The 25,227-nt window shown below is 54.8% G+C and overlaps 1 protein-coding gene across 2 annotated transcripts in view; it reads right to left on the bottom strand.

Annotated features, from left to right (window-relative positions):
• Positions 1 to 25,227, bottom strand: part of FBLN2 (fibulin 2) — a 74,698-nt gene that overhangs the window by 21,483 nt on the left and 27,988 nt on the right. For both annotated transcript variants that reach the window (XM_067755620.1, XM_067755619.1), the window contains exon 3: positions 1,245 to 1,356. In XM_067755620.1, the coding sequence (XP_067611721.1) occupies positions 1,245 to 1,356 (112 nt within the window). The remainder of the gene's footprint in view (positions 1 to 1,244; positions 1,357 to 25,227) is intronic.

Genomic DNA, 25,227 nt, shown 5'->3' on the forward strand with positions numbered 1-25,227 from the left:
GGCTCTGTGTCCCTGACCAGATGAGGGAGGGGGTCCGTACTCCAAGCCCCCCAACAGGGCTGAGAAGGAAAGGGAGACCCAATCTCAGGAAGGGCTGGGCGGTCGGCCTGGGACCGCCAGGGTCCCTGGTCAGGCCTCCAATAACTGTAGGGCTGCCCCGGGCAGAGACAGCTGATGGGCCAGCACACAAAACAGGGAGATGAAAAGGTGGGCTTCAGTCCCACCTGAGGAGGGGTTCGGCCTCACCTGAGGAAGGGCGTGTCCCAGCAAGGGCCATCTGGTGATGGACCTGGCTGGCTAGGAAGCAGTGAGTCTCCCACCACAAGAGGGATACAAGCACGCACTACTTCAAGCCTCCTGAATGCTGCATGCTCTAACTCCTAGGCAGCCCAAACTGGTGGGATGACCAAAGGGAAAGGAAAGGGACAAGGCTAGAATTTAAATGTTTCTAACGGAGGCATTGTGGGCGGGACAATAGGAAACATGGAGTCTAATCCTGGCCAAGCTCCCAACGAGCTGTGTGGCTTTGAGTGAATCACATCACCTCTCTGAACCTTATCTTCCTTATCTGGAAAGAGGAGTAGGCTGGACAAGATGGCATCCCTGGAATAAAGAAGGGGTGAATGGCTGAGCAGGATGTCACCCAGGCCTGGCACAAGGAGGGCGTGGGTATAACTGCTTCCTTTGCTGAGAACACTGTCATCAGAAGAAGCAGTCAGCGCACACAGCAGAGCACAGGGAGAGGCCAGCCTTCCTGAGACCCCAGGGTAGCAAAGTGGGGAAAGAAAGAGGGCTGACGGGCTTCCCTGGTGGCGCAGTGGTTGAGAGTCCGCCTGCCGATGCAGGGGACACGGGTTCGTGCCCCGATACAGAAGGATCCCACATGCCGCGGAGCGGCTGGGCCCGGCTCAAGGCTGAGGTAGGAAATTCCAGTGGGCTGAGCACCACCCAGCAGCAACGCAGCACCTGGTAAGAGAAGCAGCTGGCCGTCCCCAGGTGACAGCGGTCCCAACGTGTGCTCTTCCGACCGTGCTCACGGGGCCGGCGACAAGTCTGCACTGTTAGTTCACTCCTGGGGCAAGTCTCGGGCTCCCCACACCCGGAGAGAGCCCGGCCAGCCAGCCAGGCAGCCACATCCAGCCACCTGCGGGCACCTGGACGCAGGTGGAGTGGTGCTCACCTGGCAGTGCGGGGCCCGGGGTGGGGAGGAGGACACAGGGACATGGAGCCGGCGCCCACCCTACCTGCACACATCACTCTCAGCACCGCTCTCGGGGATGTCCAGGCACTCATCGTTGTCAATGGCCCACTGCTGCCCTGCCGCACAGCACGTCTCGATCAGGTCCTTCGTGGACACTGTGGGTGGTAACACAGGCAGAGTCACCGGCTGGAGGAGGTGCCCGGTTCCCAGGGGTCTAGGCCCAGCGGGTGTAGTCCATGCTGCTGCTGCTGGGCCAGATCCCCATGCATTACTGGGCTGGGAACTCACTCACCCGCTGCCTGGGCCTGTTGCCACCAGCAGCTCACAAGCACAGGCTTCTCTGCAGAGCTGCCTGGGAGGGTAAGTCCACCCAGGGGGAGAGGGCCGGGAGGAGGATGGCCAATCACTGAGTAGTGGGGCTTCAAGGGCCAAGCCCGTCTCCAAGGAGACAGCCCTGTGCGGCCACGCCCGCTCCAGAGCTCTCCGTGGGGCCAGGACCATCACCAGCTCCTTCCCTGCCCCCCGCCCTGGGCAGTTTCTCCAAATGAACCACGTGCACAAGAACCCCCAGCTCAGGCTCTGCTTCCAAGGGACCAGATAAGACACCAAGACAGGACAAGACATAAGAAATGGCAACAGCATCGAGGAAAGCTCCTGGGGAAAATATCTGTGACCGGGGAGGGCAGGAGTCGGGGGTTGGGAGAATGTCTTAAAACTCAAAGGCACAGACCACAGGCTAAAAAACGGATGAATTTTCCTACCTCAAAATTAAAATTCTCTGTATAACAAAGAACTCTGTGGAGAAATATAACAGACTGCTGACAGGTTAAGAGATGTTTTTGGAACGTTCTAAAACTGACAAAGAATTGCTATTGAGAAATACAGTAACCTTCCGAAAATTAACATGAAAAAACCAAGCCCAAAGTAAAACACCTGTGAAACCGGAAAAATGAGAAAGAGTGATAAATGCCAGACACAGGTGCGAACCCTCATGCCCTGGGGTGTGGGAGTGGCGACTAGAGCAGCCAGTCTGGAGGGAGACCCAGCACCTCTTACACAATTAAACACAGGCATCATCCAGGACCCAGTCGTTCTGCTCCGGGGTGTGTATTGCAGGGAAGTTGTTTCCCGGACCCATATGTAACCAGTACAAGCTCACTTCAGTGTGATTTATGGAAGTGGGTGGGAGGGAGCCTGGACTGTCCATCACTGGAGGAGTATGAATAGAACATGGGGACGTCCTCCACGGAGGACTCCACAGATGTCAGAAATGGCAGACGAGAAGGACACACCACATCATGAAGCTGGACACACGTACACACAGCAACACAGAGCAGCAAAGGACAGAGCACTGAGGGGAAACAGGAAAAAGCCAAGTGAGATCCATTACGTGAATTGAAAAGATTGTGTGCAAAATTACAGTACACATTTGCATAAACACATAAAAGCAAAAAAAAAAAAAAAAAAAGAAACCCACACGGATTGAAGAGAACGGTTGCCTAGAGTAAGCGGAGGGAGAAATGTCAATGGGGAAAGAAGATAAAAGGGAATAAATACATCAATTAAAAAAAAGAGAGTCTTGCTAAGATGATAAGGAACCAGGAAATAAGGAATGCAATTAATGCAGCCATTCGCCTCCGAGGTCTGAAAATAAACGACATTCAAAGATGAAGCCCATCTCGGACACCTACATACGTGCTGAGGACACCAGGGTGTCACAGAATAACTCTGAACCTGGGTCCACACCTTAGTACTACCATGTATAGCCATTTCTCCTCCCTAGAGACTCAGTGTCCTGCTCTGTTATGAGGACCTACAGCTGCACAGCCGCTGAAGCCTACAAGGATCTCTAAATGTCCTTGAGCAGTTCACATAAGCTGGCAGGGCGGAGGAAGAAATGCACCAAGAAATGTCAGCTATTGCAAGATTCTAGGAACAGAAAGAGCTCACTAAGAATCATCCTCTCCACCGGCTTAGTGGGCGTTTCAAGTCATTGAGCTCTTCTGAGTTTCAATTTTCCTTCTAAAAACTGGGGAAATAAGCTTCAGTATCAACCTGAAGGCTGTTCTGAGGCACCAGGAGGAAAAAAAAAATTCTTGATAACCAGTGTCTACCAGAAACAAGTAGCAACATCACGGCCAGTGGTGAAACATTAGACACACACCACACTGAAGTCAGAAATATGACAAAAGTACCTACTGACACTACTGTTTAACAGTGTCCTAGAGAGGCTAGCAGATGCAATAAAGCAAGAAAAAAAGCAGCAGCAGGAGTATTAGAAAAGAAGAGACGACAGTCATTATTTGCAGATGTTACGAGTTCATCTTTCTAGAAAATCCAAAGGAATCAATATTAACACCGTACTTAAATGAATACTAATTTATTATTATCATATGGTGGCAAAAAACAAAATCAACATACACAAATTAGTGGCTGTCCTATACACCAGCAACAATTAAATAGAAAAGGTAAGACAAAAAAATCCCACTGAAAAAAGAAATAAACCTGGAAATCAATCTATGTAAACACACTAAATCTGCATGAAGAAAAAAAAAACGTCTCATAGATATATAACAGTTTACTTCGTTAGAAATATATACCATGTGTCTAGATGGAAAGATTCAATACCGTAAAGATGTCAATTTTCCTTTATTTAACCTACAGCTTAGGTGGAATCCCAGAGTCCCAAAATAATTAGTCATGAAATTTGTCAAGTTGATTCTAAAATTCATCCCAACTAGGAAATGTCTAAAAATACCTGAGAAAATTTCCAAAAAGAAAAGAAGAGAGCACCCTTTAAAGTTGTAATAATTAAAAAGATAAGGAGATCAACGGAACAGAATAAAATTCAGAAACAGGATGATGTGCATATGGGAATTTAGTATACAATGAGAGTGGCATTCACACTCAATGGGGAAAGGATTGACTATCTGATGATGGGCTCTACCACACATCACACACAAAAATAAATTCCAAATCTATAAAGTCAATACTAGAAGAAAACCAAGGAAAATAATTTTAGGATAAAGAGAGACTTCTTCAGAAATAAAATCCACCAAAGAATGATGCTGTACTCTTGTCTCACACCATATACAAATATCAACTCAAAATGAATTACTGAAACCATACAACTCCTAGAAGAAATCATAGGGGGAAAGATTCTTAACACTGGTCTTCACAACAAATTTTTGGTAACGATACCAAAAACACAAGCAATGAAAGCAAAAATCAACAGGTGGGACTACCTCAAACTTAAAAGCTTCTGTACGGCAAAAGAAACAATAAAATTAAACGACAATTTACGGAATGGGAGAAAATATTTTCAAACCATGTATCTGATAAGGGGGTTAACATACAAAACATATAAGGAACTCATAAAACTCAATAGCAAAAAAATATATATATATACATATATATATATATATATATATATATAAATGGGCAAAGGACCAAAAGAGACATTTTCCCAAATACATAAATGGCCAACAGGTATGTGAAAAGGTGCTCAACATCACTAATCATCAGAGAAATGTAAATCAAAACCACAAAGAGATATCACCTCACACCTGTTAGAATGGCTACTATCAAAAAGACAAGAGATAGTAAGCGTTGGTGAAGATGTAGGAAAAAGGGAACCCTTGTGCACTGTTGATGGGAATGTAAATTGGTGCAGCCACTATAGAAAACGTTACGGAGGCTCCTCAAAAAAATTAAAACTAGAACTATCATACGATCCAGCAATCCCACTTCTGGGTATTTATCTGAAGAAAATGAAAATACTGTCTTAAAAAGATATCTGCCTCCCCATGTTCATCAAATTATTCACAATAGCCAAGACACGGAAACAACCTAAGTATCCATCAATGGATGAACGGATAAGGAAAATGTGGTGCGCACACACACACACACACACACACACACACAACGGAATGTTACTCAGCCATAAAAAGGAAGGAAATCTTGCCATTTGCAACAACATGGATGGACCTTAAGGGCATTATGCTGAGTGAAATAACTCAGACAGAGAAAGACAAATTCTGTAACATCACTTATATGTGAAATCTAAAAACGCCAAACTCATAGAAACAGCGTAGAATGTTTGCCAAGGACCGGGGGAGAGCAGGTTGGAGGAACGGACAGATGTTGGTCAAAGGGCACACACTTCCAGTCACAAGACAAGTAAGTTCCGGGACCTAACGCACCGCACAGTGCTTATAGCTAACGACTTGAGAGTTCCAACGAGAGTAGGTCTTAAATGCTCTCGCCACAAACAAGAACAAGAGAAAATGGTAACTGCGTGGGGTGACAGGTGTGTGAACTAACTTTATTGTAATAATCATTTCACTACACATGTGTATATCAAAGCATCACATTGTACACCTTAAACTTACACAATACTATAGGTCAATTACATCGCAATAAAGCTGGGGGAAAAAAAGAAATAAAATCCACAAGCAAAAAGGAAAACCTTAATACAACCGACTGGATAAAAGTCTAAAATACCTGTATGGCAAAAGACAGCCCCAGTCTGATCACATCACTCACTTTCCAGTCTCCACACAGCATTTATCACTATGTGAAACCCTCGTGTTTATCTAAGAGCTTACTTTTTCATTTGTCTGTTTCTTCCCCTACAACGTCAGAGTTGCGACTTGAGTCTCTGTGGCCCCTGAGAGTGACGCCACCATTCCACGCTTAATCCTCTCTCATCACACTCCGTGCACATGGGGGTCTCACCTTGTTTGAATACCTCTGGTGGTGGGGATCTCGCTCCATTCAGGCAGCTTGTCCCTTGCTGCATAGCTCAGCTCAGAACGTCCTTTCTTTTACTGGACTGAACTTTTTCTCCCTAAGCCTTCTCTAAGACTGCCTTACAGAGATTAGGAGATTCCAACAGGCCCCTGGGTCTCAGCTAGATGACACGAGATGGGTGTCCTGTCAGGGGAACAGTAACGGCTGGAACGCACTGGTGCTCGCCACGAGCCAGGCGTGAGTCCAGGCACTTTCATCCCCACAGGTATTACGGTGAGTATCGCTGCTAGGCTCGCTCTAGACCAGGCGGGGAGTGAGAAGTCCCGAGCCTTAATTTCTCCTCTCCGGCCTCAGCTTCCTGTCTGCATGGGCAGCTTGATGCAGCCGATCCTGGAAGCCCTCTCTGAGATCTAAGCACCAGCCTGAGGAGGCTCTACTTCCCTGTGGACTGAATGGGGCTCCCTTCCTGCCCCTCCCGAGCAGATGCGGGTTTCAGCCTGCGCTTGGCGGCCTGCCCTCCATTCTCTCCTGGCCTTTCCCATCCTGGTTTCCCCTCTTTCCAAACAAAGGAACTCAGGGGCGTGACCCCTTATGCTGGGGAGGCCACCCACTTGGAGCGGGAGTGGGAATCAACACAGGGGCCAAGGGCGGCACTGCCCAGTACCGTCCAAGGCGTGCGAGAGGGGGCCGGGCAAAGCCCACAAGGTGTGTACCCCTGCTGCTCGTCCAGAGGCCCACCCCGAGGCCCCCTCCCTGACCACCCCCTCCGAGGCCCCAGCCTCTGTCTCTCTCTAACCCCTCAGAGTTTGAGCCCCAGGGCTTCTTCTCCCATCCACGCCCCAGCCTGGCTGACCTCACCTGGCCGCCCTCCTTCATGTCCGTCTCCTGCAAACACACAGCTGGCTAAGCGACCACCACCGGGCATCCCCGGCAATCCCACAGCCTGAATCTGTTCAGCAGCCGATTTTGCCTGGACCACCTCTCCCCTGGTCTTCCCTGTGCCAACCTCAGGACCCTCCTGGGCCCGTTCCTTCCTCCTCACCTCCCTCCTCCCATCCGTCACCTGCAGGGCCACCTCCAAAGTCACCCCTGTCACCACCTTGCCCCTCACTCTGCCACCATCTCTTGGGCCCGAGAGGTACCCTGCTCCCCTGTGTCCTCCTCTGGTCCATCTTCCAGATGGCGTCAGAATGACCACTGACAAGTACGAATCACACTGTGTCCCTCCACGGCCTACAGCCCCCCAGAGTCCCCCCTTTTTTTACCAAGACCTACCTGGTATGGCCCTGCGACCTCCCCACCGCGTCTCCTTTCTCACTCACTCTCTCCACTTGAACCCCTCAGGCTCTTCCTGCCCCAGGGCCTTTGCACGCACTGTACTTTCTGCCTGGAATCCTCTGCCCTTTCCCTGAGCCCTGCCCGACCCCCACTCTCTACAGGGCTACCCTTGTTTGGGGCTCTCATCTCCTCAGGCAGGATCTCCCTGACTTTTGAATCTAAACTAACCTGCACCCCAACCCTCACTGCAGCACCCTACTTAGTTTTGCTCATAATGCCCTGGCCTTCGCCAGCTCAGAGTCATCGCGGGGATCCCTGTGGCCCACGGACCCCACTGTAAGGCCACTGCCCTGCAGGATAAAGCACCCCTGCCTGGAGCGACAATCGGGGCCCTCACAGCACAGCCCAGACTCACGTCTCAGCACTTATTCCACCAGCTAGCAGGCTTCTCTGTGCACCGTATCTTTGCACATGCCGCGCCAAGCTGGGAACGCCCTTCCTCTACCCTGCCTAACTACCCAGCCTTAACAAGCCAGCCTGCACACCACTCCCTGCCTCTCCATCCTCTGTGGTCCCGCCAGCATCCACCTCCGTCCCAGGCAGAACAAACAGCCCCTCCTCCAGCCTCATTCACAGCAGCACTTGGTACATATACAACGTCACTGCCAGGGACATGCCAGCCTCAGACAGCAGAGGGACAGGGTCTCAGGGGCCAAGAACGGTTCGCAGTCATTTCAGGGTCCCCAGTGCCCAGCACAGACCTAGTGCTTGATAAACCCTGGGGCTGGGTGGAGCACACCCCAGGCCCGTGGTGTATACCATCTCATGCAAAGCTCACATGGACAACGTGAAATCGGTCAATTACCTTGATCTCCCAGATGTATAAATAGCGATCTAAGGGTTTAAGATACACAGCCCAATGGCACAGACTTAGGAAGAGGAGGGAGAAGAACTTTACACGCACACACATCACCTCCACATAGCAGTTTCTACCGAGTCTCAGAGGTGAGCCTGGGCGTGTCTGACCCATCACCGTGAGCACTGGTGTTCAGCCAGGGCACCCCTCCCTGCCTGGGGGACGTAGCCAGTCACTCATCCTCAAGTCTCTGTGTCCTTGCCGCTGAAATGGGCAAATCACCCCTCCCCCCGCATTTCACAAAGTGGGGAGGGGAGACGCCAGTGTCTGGCAAAGGACAGGAGCTCAGTAGGCAGTACCTCCCCACCCCTGGCACAAAAAGGTGTTTGGTGACTACTCTTCAGTTAATTACTTAATTACAGAGGGACAGGCTGATAAAAGGATGGACAGGACGGTAATCCCTCCAGAAGAGGCAGGAGCGGCGTCCAGCAACCCCTCCCTGCTCTGCTCTGGGTTTTCATGGACTCCCCCATTTCTGTTCACTTTGCCTGCGCTCGGCCCAGAGGGAGCATGGCCTTCCTTGCCTGCCGGTTAGGCACGAGCACCGTGGCCAGAGAGGTGAAGGCCACCTCCCACTGTGACAGCTGCAGGCTGGCTGGCAGGCTCTCACCAGCCTCGTGGCTGACCCGGGCCGGGATCAGCCTGGCTCCCAGATGCATCCCCACGGGCTGCCCCTCAGAGTCAGGACACCAGGCCCCACCAGCCAGACAGCACGACCTTGACTCTGGCAGGAGTCCCACCTCTGACACCCCTGAGGAGCGGAGGGAGGATAAATCCACTTTGGAAGATGATCTACCATCATCCAGGAAAGCGGAGACACGCAAACCCGATGACGTGGTGATTTCACCCCCAGGTCCACGCCCAGGAGAAACGGGCACCCATGGTCTCCACCTGGGGACCCACAAGCAGTAGCTCCAAACTGGAAATAACCGGAGCGCCCAAGGACAGGAAAAGGTGGCCACTAGGACATGACCAGGCCGTGCAAATGGGCGCGCGGTGACCACACGGCGAATCACGGGGACACGGCCCCAGGGGAGAAGCAGTCACAGAAGGACACTGTGCACTGCCTTTCATGTGAAGTTCAAACCCAGAGAAAAGCAAAACACCTGTTGAGGTGGTAAGAACTCGTGCTCACGGAAGCCAGGACAGTGGTAACCAGGGAGGAGGTCAGGGCAGCCATGGCTTCTGTCCCCAGGGCTGGTGCCTTGGTGGGTGCCCTTCCTTAACTGTTGAGACAGTCCCTTACGCTCTTCTAGCCACAAATACTCCATGACAAAAATATTACCGGAAAATGTAGTAGGATTAGAAAATTCTAAGACTAAAGAGGCAAACAGCCTTTTAAAAATGTGACCCAGGGCTTCCCTGGTGGCACAGTGGTTGAGAGTCTGCCTGCCGATGCAGGGGACCCGGGTTCGTGCCCCGGTCCGGGAAGATCCCACATGCCACGGAGCCGCTGGGCCCGTGAGCCATGGCCACTGAGCCTGTGCGTCCGGAGCCTGTGCTCCGCAGCGGGAGAGGCCACAACAGTGAGAAGCCTGCGTACCGCACAAAAAAAAAAAAAAAAGTGATACAAGCCAGACACAAAAGGACAACTATTATATGATTCTACTTATACAAGGGCCCTAGAATAGGCCAATTCACAGAGACAGAAAGCAAAATAGAGGTTACCAGGGCCAGGGACGGGGGATGGGGAGTTAGTGTTTAAAGGGGACAGAGCTTCACTTTTGGGAAGATGAGAAAGTTCTGGAGATGATGGTGGTGACGGCTGCACAACAGCGTGAATGTTCTTAACGCCACGAATCAGTACACTTAAAAATAGTTAAAATGGCCAAATCTATGTTATGTGTATTTTACCACAATAAAGAGAAAATAATGCATTGAAGTGTAAGCACAAAAAAGTGACCCAGCGCTTCCCCTTCTAGAAATCTAATGGCTGACAGACGTGCCGTGGGCACAAACACGTAAGTCACGGACCCTGGCTGCGTCCGAATTTGTGACAGCAAAGATCCAGAAACAACCAAGCCCCATCGACAGGGCAGTGATGAAACGATTGGTGTTACATCCGCCCAATCTCACGCAAGTGTTAAAAAGAACGTGTTAGATCTCCACTCACTTCTGTGGAACAGTTTCCAAATATACCACAAAGAATGAAGAAGACAGGCTCAATGCTGAACAGTATGTATAGTAAGTCACCGTTGGTCTTTTTTAAAGTAACACGTGGACACACGCGGAGGATTTCTGGAAGGAGGTCCCAGAAACGGGTAGCAGCGGCTGTCTCAGGGAGGGACCGGGCCCTGGGGAGGGAGGGAGCAAGCTGACATCCACTGTTTACCTCTTTTGTATCTTTTATGTGTTTTCCTTCCCGTGGGCAGGTATCACCTATTCAAGAAACATGCTGTCATAAAAAGATCCTGAGATTCCAGGGAATCTAACCTCCTTTGATCACAGGCAGTGGGTGCCCAGAACAATCCGACCTGGAGGTCATGACCCCTCTAGACAGTCCCCTCTCCCGGACATCAGAGCCCGAAAGAATGGTGGCTTCGGAAATGCTGCAAAAAACACTACACCTGTGGGGTGATGAGCGGCCACCTCCACCAGCACCCTGTTTGGACAGGATGTTTGCGGGGCCTGAACAAACACCCCAGGGAATGCTGCAGCTCTGATGTTCTGTACTGCAGTGGGGGGGGGGGGGGGCGGCAGGGTTGTCACCCGCAGGCCCTGGTGGTGCCGGGAGTCCTTTTACAATGACTAGAAGATGGACAAACAAGAAGGATCCTGAGCGTTGCCTTCCTGCCCCAGGACCCCAGACACAACGGCTGAGAGCCAGCAGGAGCTGCTGGGCTGAGCCCACCTGCTGGGCCCACCCAACCTAGCCCCTTAGAGATGCCTTCATCCATCACCCGGGGCAGGACAGCCCCCAGCCCCCCCTGCCCTTTGCAGCACCTCCCCCAGCCTAGTTTCCTCGTAGGGGTGTTGACTGGCTCCCTCCCCCCGCCCAGGTCAGCACCCCGCCCACCTGCTCACCACCCCAGCCCGGCCTGGGAGGCGCTGGGCCACCCTGGCTGACTAGCTGGACCTCTGGCCTGGCCGAGCCGCCTGGCGGGCCCCAACCTGCAGCCACGGCACCTTCCCTCCAGCTCTAGGAAGAGGGTCCTATCCCCACGACGGTTTTACAGGTGAGCAGGCAGCAGCCCAGATCACATGCCCCAGCCAGGGGCAGCCACATGACCAGATATCAAAAATGACTGGAGGACTCCAGTAAATCGAGGCAGTGTGCAAAGACATCTTGACAACAGAACAGAACAGAGAGGCCAGAAAAGACCTACTCATCTGCCCTCGGTTCCTGACTAAGATTACAGTGCGGTGGGGGAAGAAGGTCTTTACCACACCCAGCATGGGGGCAATTGAACATCCACCTGAAAAAAGAATGGGTTCTGACTCCTACTCACACCGTCCAGAGAAACAAACCTAAATGTGATCTAATGCGAAAGGTGAAACAAGTTAAAATGTCTAGACTGTAACACAGGAAAATATCTTCATGACTCTGGGGTAGACAAAGATTTCTTGAAAAGGACACAAAATACAATAACAGAAAAGTAAAGATCAGTAAATTGTATTTCCTTAAACCTCGGAATCTGCGTTCCTCAGAAGACAGCATGTGCAAGGTGCTCATCAGGAAACGTCCTCACAAGAGTGGAAAGAAACGTCAGAGAGCGAGACAAGGCACTTGTGATCCAACAAAAGACGCATCCTCAGAATCTATCAAGAACTCCTAGAAATCGGCAGGACAAAGGAACCTGATTTAGAAACGGGCAAAGAACGACAGAATCCCAACAGTAACATGAGAGCGTGTTCAACGTAGTAAGTTATGAGGGAATGAAAATTAAAACCACAGTGAGATCCCACTGCACAGCCATCAGGTTGGCGACAGTGAAAAAGAGACCACATCCAGTGTCGGCAAAGACTTCCACTCATGGCTGGCGGGGACGGAAACTGGTGAGGCTTCGGAAAACCGTTTGGCAGCGTCAGCTAAAGCTGCCAAACCCTCCAATACAGCAATTCCACTCCTGGTAAATACCCGACAAATTCACACAGCATGTCCACAGCCCCTGTATTAATCACAGCCCCACACTGGAAACAGACCAAACCTCCAGCCACACTAGGACAGATCAATAAACCATGATTTATTCCTACAATGGAAAAATGAAGAGCAACTTTTTTAAGTGAATTACTGCTACACGCAAAAGTCTGGATGAGTCTCAAACACAGGATCTTGAGCTAAGGAAGTTAAACGCAAGCAAAATCACACCATATGGTTCCCACTACACAAAATAAATTCAAGAATAGGCAGGAGTCACTGATGGTGATAAAAGTCAGCCTCGTGGTTTCCGTGAGGGGTGGGGGGCGGTGGGGGGAGGGAGAGTAGAATTGGCTGAGAAGGGACACCAGGAAAATTCTGGAGTGCTTGAGATGTTTTGTATCTTGACTTGAGTGGAGCTGCCTGGAACCCACTGAGCTATTTTAGGAAGAAGCGTGTGCTGTACATACATAATACTTTATAAAACTACATAATCAGATATAAAAAAAAAATTAAGGGAGGACTGTTATATTAATCTAGATTGAAAGATATTCAAGAGTATCTATAGTATACTTTAATAAATACTTTCCAATAGAAGGAAATTCAAGAGAAAAAACAACCAAATAGGAACCAAAAAAGATCTCACCACCCCTGATAAAATATTACTTTACTAAACGGGCTACACGTTACACTTTGCGGGCAAGTGGAGAATACAAACATGGCACAAGGGAACTGGCAACTGTGGCAGGTGTAGGATCACAGTATGCAGTAATACAGGAGATGTCTTTATTTCTCCGTTGCGACACACCGTGTCAAGGCTGAAATGTTTCCATCACGCACACGTGCGCACATGCCCGCGCACACGCTGTATCTCAAACCACAGAGAAAGAAGAGCAAGCACTGGACCGTTACGGGGCTGAGACTTCTTCCCTGAGCCCCCTGCCCTTAGAGGGTCTGTCCCAGCTGCCAGGTGGCGGCTGGGGTCCCAGGTGGGACTCTGGGATGCTGATGCGCTGCGGCTGGTGAAGCCGCAGTTACGAGAGGACTCGACGGCGGGCTTTGCTCATGTGGAGGAGCCCTGAGGCCCCACGGTGCTTGGCTTCAGGCTGGTCCCCGGGAAGCTTTGGGAGGTGGGGTGGTGAGGGTTGGATCACCCATGCACAGGCCCTACCCTCCCTCCATGGCCTCCCAGGGAGCAGGGGGTGTGCGTCTGTCATGGGCATTTTAATGGGCTACGTCTGTTGGTACTTTCACAATCAATGAGAAAAGCCGCTTGTACACAAACAGGCTGCCCTGATGCGGAGCAGCGCCAAGACTTGCGACAAGCTCAGCTCTGTTCAAGAGGACTATGTGGCCCCGGCATCTGGGTTAGAGGATGCACCCCAGAAAGAGTCACCGGCCACATGGAACCCGCAGGCAAATGCTGAAAAACTGAATGGGACCAGCCTCATTTTCTTAGAAAATAACTTCCCCAGCACAAGGACAGAATAAAGAGATTCAAGTACTTGGACACAGGAGTGGACAGCTCACATCCTAAGAATGAACGAGTCACCGGGAGATCAGTCTAGAATCACACCATTGCAAGCATCCTTCTAGCACAGAGCGTGTGACCGAGGCTGGATGCCCATCAGGCGGGCCTTCACCTAAAAGGAGAGCTGTCCCTCCCTCCGCCAGGCTCACTCCGCCGCCAGTCATGTCCACCCCCTGCTGTGCTCCCCAGGCCTCCGCAGACCCCCAGCCCCACCCAGCACAGCCTTCCAATGTAACTCACACTTCACACAAACCAAACGTGTGGCCTTCCAGAACTTCACCAAGACACTTGGGACGCATTCTGTTCCTCCTCAAAAAGAACTGCGAATTTCCTCCCTTTCATTATTAGTTGAAGAAACCGCGGCCACCCCCGACTATGCTACGGCTCAAACCAGAGTCTGATGGCATTTCGCTTCTTGGGATAGTGCTTTGTTTCATACGTGAATCTTGTAAATGACTTAATTCTATTTAACTGTTCTTTCCAGATAGTTTAATTTAATTACCAGTGCATCGTACATGCACACAGTTTAATAAGAGATGATGTTTAACTTTAAGGCAATTTTGGTTTTCCCGGGCCAGTATTTACTATAAGAGAAATGTAAACATAACCTTATTTCCCACCTTAATGAAAGTGATTGGTTAAAAAAATACAAAAGTTGAAAATATCACATAAAAAACTGGACATCGGGCTTCCCTGGTGGCGCAGTGGTTGAGAGTCCTCCTGCCAATGCAGGGGACATGGGTTCGTGCCCCGGTCTGGGAGGATCCCACATGCTGCGGAGCGGCTGGGCCCATGAGCCATGGCCGCTGAGCCTGCGCGTCCGGTACCTGTGCTCCGCAACGGAAGAGGCCACAACAGTGAGAGGCCCACGTACCGCAAAAAAAAAAAAAAAGAAACTGGACGTGTTTTTTTTCTCCTCTTAGAGGCAAACAGGAAGCAGGTCACCAGTGTGGCTTCCTGCGAAGCCCCAGGTGGTATCACTGGGCCGGGCGGTGGCAACATGGAAATCCTGCCTGGGGAAGAGGCAGTGGGCTCACTGGGGTCAGGCATCAGATGAGGCGGGGGGTTGGGTGGGAGGGCTGTACTGGCCAGGGGTCTGGGGGCGGCAAGTCTGTGACCTCAGGCTCCTAGCGTTCCCAAGTGGGATGCCATGCGGCCAGGTTGGGGCTCTTCTAGCCCAAATTCCCAGGGACCCCACGCAGCAACTTTCCGTTTCTCTTAAGCCACATACCTGGGCCACAGCCCCAACTAGACCTTGACCAGACCTCTTCCCCTCCCCACCCCAAATATCTCCATCCTTTGTCCCACTCCCCCTGCAGCCTGCAGAGTGGCTGGTGAATATTCAAAGTGAAGCAATGAGCCCCAATCAAGGGGCCCAGGAGACCCCCCCACACTGAAGACCCTAAACTGGGTGTAGGTGGAAGCAGAGCTAGGAAGCCAGAACCTGCTCTGCTTCCCACTGGCTGAGCCATCTCGGGCAACACCCTCGGCCTCTCTGTTCCTGCATCCGGGCTTCAGGGGCCATGCAATGGCAGACAAGGAATAGCGAGACCTTCCCAGGTGATCACCCACCACCCCCCCGCTGCCCACCTGCCAAGTGAGGCCAACCCAGAGGGGAAAAACAGAAGCCTGGCCGATCATTTTCCGCCTCCGGCCCGGACCTCTTCCTAAGGCACCTCCCCTCCCCTGGGGGTCAGCGAGTGGCTCCGACACTTCCAGGATGGGACTGACCATAAGCCACCCATCTCAGGAAGCACGCTGCCGCACCTGGGCCTGGGAGGTGGAGTCCTGTAGATCCCGGTGCCTCCGCAGCCACCAAACCTGCCGTCCCAGATTCACCTTCCACCCCGCCCACTGCTGATGGAGCCTGGCGCCCACTCAGGCATGGCCACCTCTATGTAAGGCCACAGCTCCCCTCCGGGCCTGGGGAGACAGCTCCCACTGCTGCTGTGCCCTCACCCTGCAGTCCCCTCTGTGACTCTCTCCAGGGGCTTTCAGCCTGTGCCACCTGTTTCCTGGGCTTCGACTCTGCTGGGCAGGGAGGTCTGGGGGGGGAGCACACTGGCCTGGGAGTCGGAACTTCGGGGACCCCACCCTCGGAGCTCGCTGTGAGTCTCTGCCAACCCCCTGCCTGCCTCTGGGCCTCTGCGACCCAGACGTATAACGAGAAGCAGCTGGCGCTCCATGAGTCTAAACTGGCAGCAAACCGGTGCCCACTTCATGCTTTACTGAGGCTTTGATATACGTGAATTAGTTGCCAACATTTACAGACGGGGAGATTTTATATAAAATTCCAGATCCTAGGCTTCTTTCGAAAAACTTAAAGTGATGGGCCACGCTGGGCCCCCAACTCCAGGGCGACAACTGGAGCCAGGGAGCGGCTGCAGCTGCATCCTCATCCCCACGACCAGCGGCTCCCCTCCACCAACTGCCTCACCGGGGGCACCTGGCTTTGCTCCCTCATCGCGTCCGTCCCAGGCCTGCGCGTCACAGCAGGCACCCCCACCCCGGGCAGGAGTGTGCTGGGCGGGGAGGTCTCCACCCTTCTGGTGCCCACTGCATTCCCAGCACCCGATACAGTCTGGCCCAGAGCACGGGGCCCATGAACTGTCATGAATGAGAACTCAAGTGGGGCAGGGAGTGGGGGGCTGGAAGGGAGACAAGACAGCTTGTCTCCTTCTCGCCCCGCCCACCCCGTCAGCTTCTGGGAGCACTGGGCCCAGGCAGGCAGGCTCCCCCCAGCCAGACTGGCTCGTTCTGCTCCCCCTTCCCTCCACCATATGGACCCCAGAGAACCCCAGAATCTCAGCCTCTGGGGCTGGGGGCCTGCCAGCCCTGCCCTGGGCCCTGTTTTGCGCTTCCTGGGCTGGGGACACAGGGCAGCCCTGGAGCCTCGATCTGCTGACAACAGGAAAATACCTACTCGTGCCAGGCAGCTGGGCAAACCCTGGGAGGTGCTGGGGCAAAGGCCGAGAGTCAGTGGTCGACAAACATCTGCTTCGCTGCCCTCAGTTACCTCCCTGTGCCTCAGTCACCTCAGCTCTGAAATGGGCATAATGACCGTCCCCCCGCACATGGGTGTCACGAGGCTTTGACGCACCGATCGATTCACGTCCGGGGATGCCCACAGCCACGTGATAAACGCTGCCCCTGCGAGGGTGAAGGAGGAGACCCTCCCCATTTCTGGGACGTCAGCCCCGCAGCTAGGCTGTGCCGCTGAAGGCGAGACCTCAGGAGGGGGCTGACTCCGTGGGCAGACGCTGGAACAAAGGCGCAGGGCAGGGACGGAATAGTGGAGGGGCAGCACCCCCTGCACACCTGGAGGCAGACGGAGTGACCGGCGGGGTGGGAGCAGGGGTGGGAGCAGCCAGCGAGCAGCTGAACACCCTCAACCCCACCACACGAGACCTGGCCCCTTTGCCTTTTCAACAGCGGGACAACTCCTGGCCACCAGAAAAGACCCACATCTGTTCACTTAAGCGAAAACAAATCCATGCCCCACCACCCAGAGTGCAGGGCCCTCGGGCAGGGAAAGGAAGGGGCTCACAGTCACAGCAGCTGCTCTGAGCCAGCTGACGTCCTCTCCCTACCCCTGTCAGTAATCCTGGGGGGACAGAGATTACTCTTCCATCTTGCAGACGCTGAGGCTCAGAGAGCGTGAGTCCATCACCTGAGGTCACACAGCCAGGGCAGCAGAGGCAGAGTTCACACCCACGGATTCACCCTCTGAGGACCAAGCTGGTTCATCCCCAGCACTTCTCGGCCCCAAGCCCGCTTTCCCTGTATGGAGACCCCGGAGTACACAAGGAGGGCCCAGCAGAGCCCCAGTCCACGCAAAGCTGACCTCGGCTAGACGGAAGTTCCTCCTAAAAGCTCCATTTGCTGCAGGACAAGGGACCCCGAGGCCACACAGCCCCTGGCCCGGCGCGGACGAGGTGCTGTCAGGCAGACGACGTTGACCCTCCCCCAGGGAAGGTCACAGCCCAGACTTCTGACCTCCAGTTCATGGAGGCACCCGGGATTCCGGAAGGCTCAGGGTGCAGGAGGCTGGGGTGGGGCAGCTTGGCTCAGCCTCAGGAGAGCCGCTCGGCATGTGAATGGGAAGCAAGCCGGAGCTCAGAGGCCGCCGCCCTCCTGGCACAGCCCCCAGGGCTGAAACCTCAGCGACCAGGACACCAGTGTAAGTGGAGCCCTGCTACGCGGCAGACCCCAGCACCTGAGGCCCGACACCAGCTTTCTCCCAGTGAGAACACGCTCTAGGAGGGAGCCCTCGGTAAGCCCACTCTACAGATGAGAAAACTGAGGCCCGGGGCAGTGAAGTGATTTGCCTAAATGTCTCACAGAGAGTGAGGGGCAGAGCAGCCTCACCCTGGGGGAGCCTTGGACCAGGCCAGAGACGCCTGAAGCACCGAAGGACCTGGATCCAGAGCTGGGCCCACACTTACTCGCTGCTGGCCTGTGGGCCCATGTTCCCCTGGGAAGGGGAAGGGACTCGTGGTAAGGTCGTGTGGGGACTGAGATGAGGCACGAGGAGCACCGGCCGGGGCCGGGGGTAGCTTCACTGTCTGACCCCCCCATCCTCCTCCCTGCCTTTCCCACGTCCCCGGCGATGCCCATCAAGAGGAGTCCTCGGGGCTTCCCTGGTGGCGCAGTGGTTGAGAGTCCGCCTGCCGATGCAGGGGACACGGGTTCGTGCCCCAGTCCAGGAAGATCCCACATGCCGCGGAGCGGCTGGGCCCGTGAGCCATGGCCGCTGAGCCTGCGCGTCCGGAGCCTGTGCTCCGCAACGGGAGGGGCCACGACAGTGAGAGGCCCGCGTACCGCAAAAAAAAAAAAAAAAAAAAAAAAGAGGAGCCCTCGACCCCGGGCTGGCCTCCTGACAGGCAGGCAGCCCAACGTGGAGAAAGCAGTGGCTGAGCCAGTTCTAAGCCTGGGCCCAAGAGTTCCTGTGCGCGTCTCATCTTTCACTCTGAGCCCTGTTTCTGCGATGGGAACGAGTTCGTGGAGCAGAGGCAGCCGCCCTGGCAGAGGCTGTCCCAGACCAGCCACTCCCAGCAGCCACTCCCAGCCTGGGGCAGCAAGCCCGGCTGACCTGTGGACTTGGGATCAACAAGAAACGCCTACTGTGCGCCCCAGACGTTCTGCAGTCGCCTGCGACTCGCACTACTGAGGCAAGAGACTATTCGTTCCATGACCGAGGTGTGTCCCCGGCAGGAAGGACAGGAGCGGGTTTGGCGAGAGGGCAGAAAGACCACCCCCCACGCCCACGTGCTGCTGGCGGGGGTGTGGCCAGACTTGCTGGGGAGCCCACAGCCAAGGCGGGGGCAGGGGCGTGGGGGGGAGCAGGGCACACTCACAAACTAACGCCCCTGCAAGACAGCTCCCACCAGCCAAGGTGGGAACATCTGGCTGCCCCTGCTCAGTTTTCTCCCTAGCGCTTCTCACCATGCAACACAGATTTTACGTAATGAACGACTGTGTGCCCCCTGCCCCTGCCCCGATCCCACGGAACACAAGCCTCGTGAGGGGTACCAACTTCAACCATCTTGATCACGGCTGTATCCCTGGCACCCACCACTGTGCGGCAGGCACTCAATAAATACTTGTTGAATAAATAACCTGGGGAAACAGGCATTCCCATACACGGCAGGTGTGAGCAAAATCTGGTACACCATCAATGGAGGTGAGCTGGCAAGTACGGCGTCTTACGTAGGCCTCCTGTGGCCTCTGCAGTGGAGCCCGTGGCAGCCAGCACCTCCCCAGAGGAAAGTGGGCAGACGACCATCAAAAGACTGGTACGGCAGGTGCACGGCAACGCTCTTCCTAACGGTCCAGGCTGGAAACAACCCCACAGCCCTTGGCAGGAGAAGGAGCCACCAAACTGGGGTCTGACCATACCATGGGGCAGCTCTCAGCCACGAAGAGGACCAACCACGGAGCCCAGAGCACGTGGACCTAGAAATGCTGTGCTGAGCACAAGAAGCCACACACGAGAGCAGACTGCGTGGCCCCATGTACGAAAGTCCGAGAGCCAGTCACAGTCAGGGAAGCGGTTCCCGGGACGGGCACGGAGGAGGGGACCTGGGTTGTCTCGGGATGTTTCATGATCTGAGTGCCGAGCACACGGGGTGTTCCTTTGTGAAATGTATTACTGATTTGCATGCATCTAATAGGTTCTCCTGGTTACACTTGGATAAATGGCTTAGAGAGAGAAAATAAAGGAACGCATGTGCACACAGACCCAGAGATTCCACACCGGGTGCAGCAGGAAGCCATTCACTGCCAGCAATGGACACAACGCAGCATCCGTCTGCCAGGACAGTCAGTAACAGCTGGGACGTGCACACGGCGGAGCCCTGGCTGGTAAAGGGAGCTCCCCACGTGCCGACAGCGAGAGTCCCAAGGGGGGCTGTTCACGGAGGAAAGCACAGGACAGAAAGGTGTGCACAATATGCTATACGTGAGAAAAACAGTGCACACACCTGCACGCTTGCCGTCGTAGGACCTGTGGTTCCCAAGTGTGGTCCTATAGGCCCTGAGGGTCTCTGGGACCTAATCGGGGACCCACGGGGTCAACATTATTTTCAGAACAACACTGCAACACTGGTTGCCTCCTTCACACCCTTTCTCCTATGAGCATACAGTGGAGTCTTCCACACACTACGTGACTTAGTAATGATGTCATCACTTTGATGGCCAATGGAATGCGTACTTGTGTATTCTGTTTTCTAGAATTTTCTAAAGTAAACTCATGAAAAGATGCTCAACATCATTAGCCGCCAGGGAAGTGCAAATTAAACCTTCAGTGAGATACCACTTCACACTTCACACGCTAGGACGGCTACATTCAAAACGAGAGACGACAAGTGTTGGTGAAGACGTAGGGAAGCTGGAGCCCTTGTGCGCCGTGGCTGGGGATGTAACATGGTGCAGCCGCTGAGGATTACAGTTCGGTGTTTCATCTTATGGTCACACACAGAGTTCCCAGATGACCCAGCAATTCTGCTCCTGGGTACATTCCCAAAAGAAATGAAAACATACGTCCACACAAAAGTATGTCATGAATATTAACAGCAGCAGTGCTCGCAATAGCTCAAAGGTGCAAACACAGTGTCTGCCACCTGGTGAATGAATAAACAAAATGGGGCCCATCCACACACTGGAATGTCCGCCATGGAAAGGAATGAAGCACTTATTCGTGCTGCAACGTGCAGGGGGCTTTGAAAGCGTTATGCTTGGCGACGGAGGACCGTCCACAAAGGCCACATATTGTACGATTCCATGTCCAGAAATGTCCAGAAAACGCAAATCCATAGTGACAGGGAGTAGACTGGAGGCTGCTGGGGGCTGGGAGGAGGGAGTGGGAGGTGGCTGCTACCGGCATAGCAGTAGGGTGACAAGAATGACCTAGAATTAGATTCTGACGATGTTCTCACGACCCTGACAAAAACTACTGAACTGCACACTTTAAATGGGAGGGCTTTATGGTACATGAACAATATCTCAATAAAGCTGTCTAGGAAGGAAGGAAGGAAACACAGTTTTTAAAAATTAAAGAACCCCACCACAGGCCGAGCCTTGGCCCCAGACCCTCTCTATGGGGAGCGGCTGTGAAATGCAGCTGTAAGCTCTGGGGCAGCCAAAGCCAGGGGGCCCAGCTACAAGCCACTCAGACCCCCTCCTGCCCCACGTCCTCCATGGGAGCCACGAGCCCAGCCCCTCCCCTGGGAGCCTAGGGCCCCCTGCCCAGCTCTACTATGACCCCAGAAAAGCCTCCTCCCCTCTCAGGGTGCCATTTTCTCTTCCATAAAGCAGACCAAACAGTCTCTCTCAAGGTCGCCACAGGGTGAAACTCAGTGCCTGACAGATGCCCCCAGCAGAGGACCCCGCTCTCCTCGGTTTTATCACCTTTAGAGCCCCCCCACCTCCCCGCAAGTCTGACAGTCAGGCAGCCCCTTCTCAGCTCCCCCAGTGTATGGCCCAGGGTACATGGGCCTGGTGTGCCCGCAGCTGCCGATTTTCAACAAAAGCCAGAAAGCTGGAATTTATGGGAAGTCTTCCAGCTTCTAAATGTTTGCAACAAAATTCTAGTGCTTACAAAGATGCTCTGCAGAAAGAAGCTGACCGGTGACAGGGGCGTGCACCATTAGCAGAGCAGCAGACAGAGGCGGGACCAATCCCGGCTACGCGGGGTCGGTGAGGAAACCGGGGCTCAGAGGCATCGCGGCCCAGGCCCCAGGTCACACAACGAGCACGTGTGAGCTTCGGCCCGGGACTCACCACGGGTGAGCAGGGGCTGCGGGAAGCCCAGGCCCCTCGTTTGCGGGCCCTGCTGCCCTCGGCAGAGCCTACGCTGCCCTGGAAGAGTCAGACATCCCAGGTCAAGGCCCGTGGGCTGGGGGTGAGGAGGGGAAGGGCCGGCTGGCCCGCAAGCTCTCCTCGCAGGGCGCCCCCTCCCCAGGCCGCTTTGGGAGCCAGGAGCTCCTGTGGCTGATTCTGGCACACAGAACATGAGCTCAGGTGTCCAGACTCCCAGCCTGGCTCCCTCTGGTCCCCAGGGACCACTCAGACCCCCCCCCCCACACACACACACACACACAAGCTTAAGTCTCCCACAGCTGAGCCTGGAGAGGAGAGGGAAGGGTCTGTAGGAATCCTCTGGGGAATAGGGCGAGGCTGGGCGGGTCTCCCTCTGCCCCCTGGAGCCACAACCCAGTGATTCTGGGGGACCCTGGAGACCCCCCAGACACTGAAGGCCCAGGGCTGGCTCCTGGGGCTGCAGGGTGAGGTGGGGAGAGCCTTCTCCTGTGCTCTCCTCCCTTCACCCAGAGGAAGTGCTGCATGACACAAATAAGATCCTGCCAGTTCCTGCCTAACACCTGCAGTGGCTCCCCACTGCCCTTGGGGAAGGGCCCAGATCTTCATCCTGAGGGTAAACACCATCGCCCTGGGCCTGGCCCCTGACCACTCCCCAGCCTCTTCTCACACCAGCTACACAGCCTCCTTTCAACCCAACTTCTTCCCTCCAGCTGCAGGGCCTTTGCACGTGCTATGCCCTCTGCCTGACGCACTCTCTTCTCTCTGCTCCCCACCTCTCACCCAGTCAGCAGCTCCTTGTGCTCAAACAGCACTTCCCCGGAAGACCTCCCTGATCCCCAGGGGAGTCCGATCCCCCAGACAGGCTCACAGAGCACAACCACCCCATTCCTCGGTCCTCGTCCTATGACTACCACGTTTTCTTCCCCACTAAACCATAATGTCCCGAGGGCAGGGGCAACACGGTCCATCTGGCGTCTGTCACAGCCCCTGCACACACCGGGCACCAGACATGACTATCAGGGGTGAAGACATGAAGAAACGGCAGGGGCACCTGGATCCACCGCTTCCTGCATGTGTGTCCGTGGGCAAGGGGCCCTATTCCTCTGCTGTGCACCAAGGGGGCGGCTGTGATGATTAAAGGAGCCAGTGATCTCAGAGGGCTTACGATGGTGCAGGCACAGGTCATAAGCCGATATGGTGTCTGCAATCAATATACAGTTATTTGAATTTTAAAGCTTCTCTATTAACTGGAACGTCAAACCGTTCAAGTACCGCTGCCCCACGGGATCCGGTGATGTGAGGCCCCGAGGAAGGGGCTCCTTTCCTGCCACGGGGTCCTGGGGCCTGCAGGTTTTGCTGGAGCCCTTTTCCAGGAGAGGGGCTGGAACCTGCATCTTCTGAGGGCGACCCTGACCCGGGTTCCCACCCTTGTGGCCCAGGAGGGCGGGGGGTGGTCCCCAGCTCCCTCCATCGTGCCAGCCCTGTGGTAGAAGGCGCCCTCACAAGCCCCCTGAGGGACGACAGACGTCAGAGCCCTTCTCCCCGGCAGGGAGCCGGGCATGTGGCTTCCATTAGGCTCCATCTGGACATGCTCAGAGGCAGCCTGGATCCCTGGCACAGCTCCGGCTCAAAGACAGGACCCCCGCTGCAGCCGGGCCTGGGGCAATGGCTGGAAACCTCCTCCTCCAGGCCCCAGGGCTGCCATGGCAACATGGCCGGGGGTCATTTCCGCCCCACGGCGCGCCTCTCAGCCAGCCCCACGGGCAAGCAGGACAGAGCTACCACCTCCCCAGTCCTCCCCACTGAGGGCCCCTTCATCCCTTGGGAACCCCCAGGGCTCCCCCTACAACAGCAGTCAGAAGGCTCTAAGGCCCTCACTGCCCCAAGGACGCTCGTCGGGTCCCTGACCCCCACCCAGCAGACATCCCCTGGCCACCCTCCCCACTCCGTGTGCATGGCTGTGACCACGGACAATCTTTGTGGGCTCATCCATTACCGCCCTCCACCCCCATCAGACCCCAAAGGGGAGAGGCTGTGCCCACCCGGTTCACTGGACGGCCCCTGGTGCAGAGAGGGTGCTCTGCACCTATCTGCTGCAGAAACTAAGTGGGTGGATCGAGGAACAGATGGTGAATAGTGACGGCTAACATTTCTAATTACTCGGCAGTGCTAGGCCCCATGCCGAGTTTGAATGAGTTAGCTCATTTAATCCTCAAAACACCCCCAGGAAGCAGGGCCTTCTCTGCCGCTTCCAGATGGAGAAAATGAGGCACAAGGCGGAGAGCCGCTCGCCTGAATCACAGAGCACATGCGCTGGTGGGTGTCAGGTGGACACTGGGTGAGCAGAAGCAGGGAAGATGGACGGGGGTGGTGGACGGCAGCCAGCCTCTGCTTACACGGCCTGGGCCAACTCCTGGGTCCCATTTAAATTCACCCTGCCGGCCCACCTCTCCCAACTTCCTACATCTCCCTTACCCCGAGCTCCAAGAAGCACAGCCTGTCCCTGCCCTGCTCTGGGCTTTGCATGGGCGGGGCCTCTGATGGGATGAGAGGCACTCAGTCAGGGGCCCCACCCCCAGGCGGCCTTCACCAACAGCCACACCCCAAAATCCATTTGAGAAAGCCTGGGGCAGAGGAAAGAACCCGGGGCTCCTGAGAACGAAGCATCTCTCCAGGGTTCCAAGACCCACACCACAGAGAGGCCTCTGGTAGCAAGGGGGCGGGTGATGGGGCCGGGGCCGGGGCCGGGGCGTGTCTATTTTGGAAACCCTGGAGGCTGCACGCACCATCCCCGGCGCCAGGCCTGCAAGCCCGCCCGGGCACACGTGGACTTCATTACAGCCCCGCCCCCCCCACGCCCCGCCCCCTGCAGGCTCGGGGGCTGGGCGGGGAGGAGCCCCCGGAAGCCCCCCGCCCTGGTCCCCGCCGCCACCTCTCACCGGGTCAGCTGAAAATGAGAAGGAGCCCAGCTCCCAGCTTGTGGGCGGATGGAGTCACAGACGGGGCCCGGGCACCTAGTAGGTGCTCAGCAAGGGCGAGTTCTGTGCCCGCCACCGAGAGCAGGATGGAAGGAGCCGCCAGGGCGGGGGCCTGGGGGCTGGGGGAGCCTGCAGTCTCGGCCTTAGCACACAGCGGACGCCCAGCAAGGGCCA

The sequence above is a fragment of the Pseudorca crassidens genome, chromosome 10 (genome assembly GCF_039906515.1).
Source record: "Pseudorca crassidens isolate mPseCra1 chromosome 10, mPseCra1.hap1, whole genome shotgun sequence".
Classification (NCBI taxonomy): Eukaryota; Metazoa; Chordata; class Mammalia; order Artiodactyla; family Delphinidae; genus Pseudorca; species Pseudorca crassidens.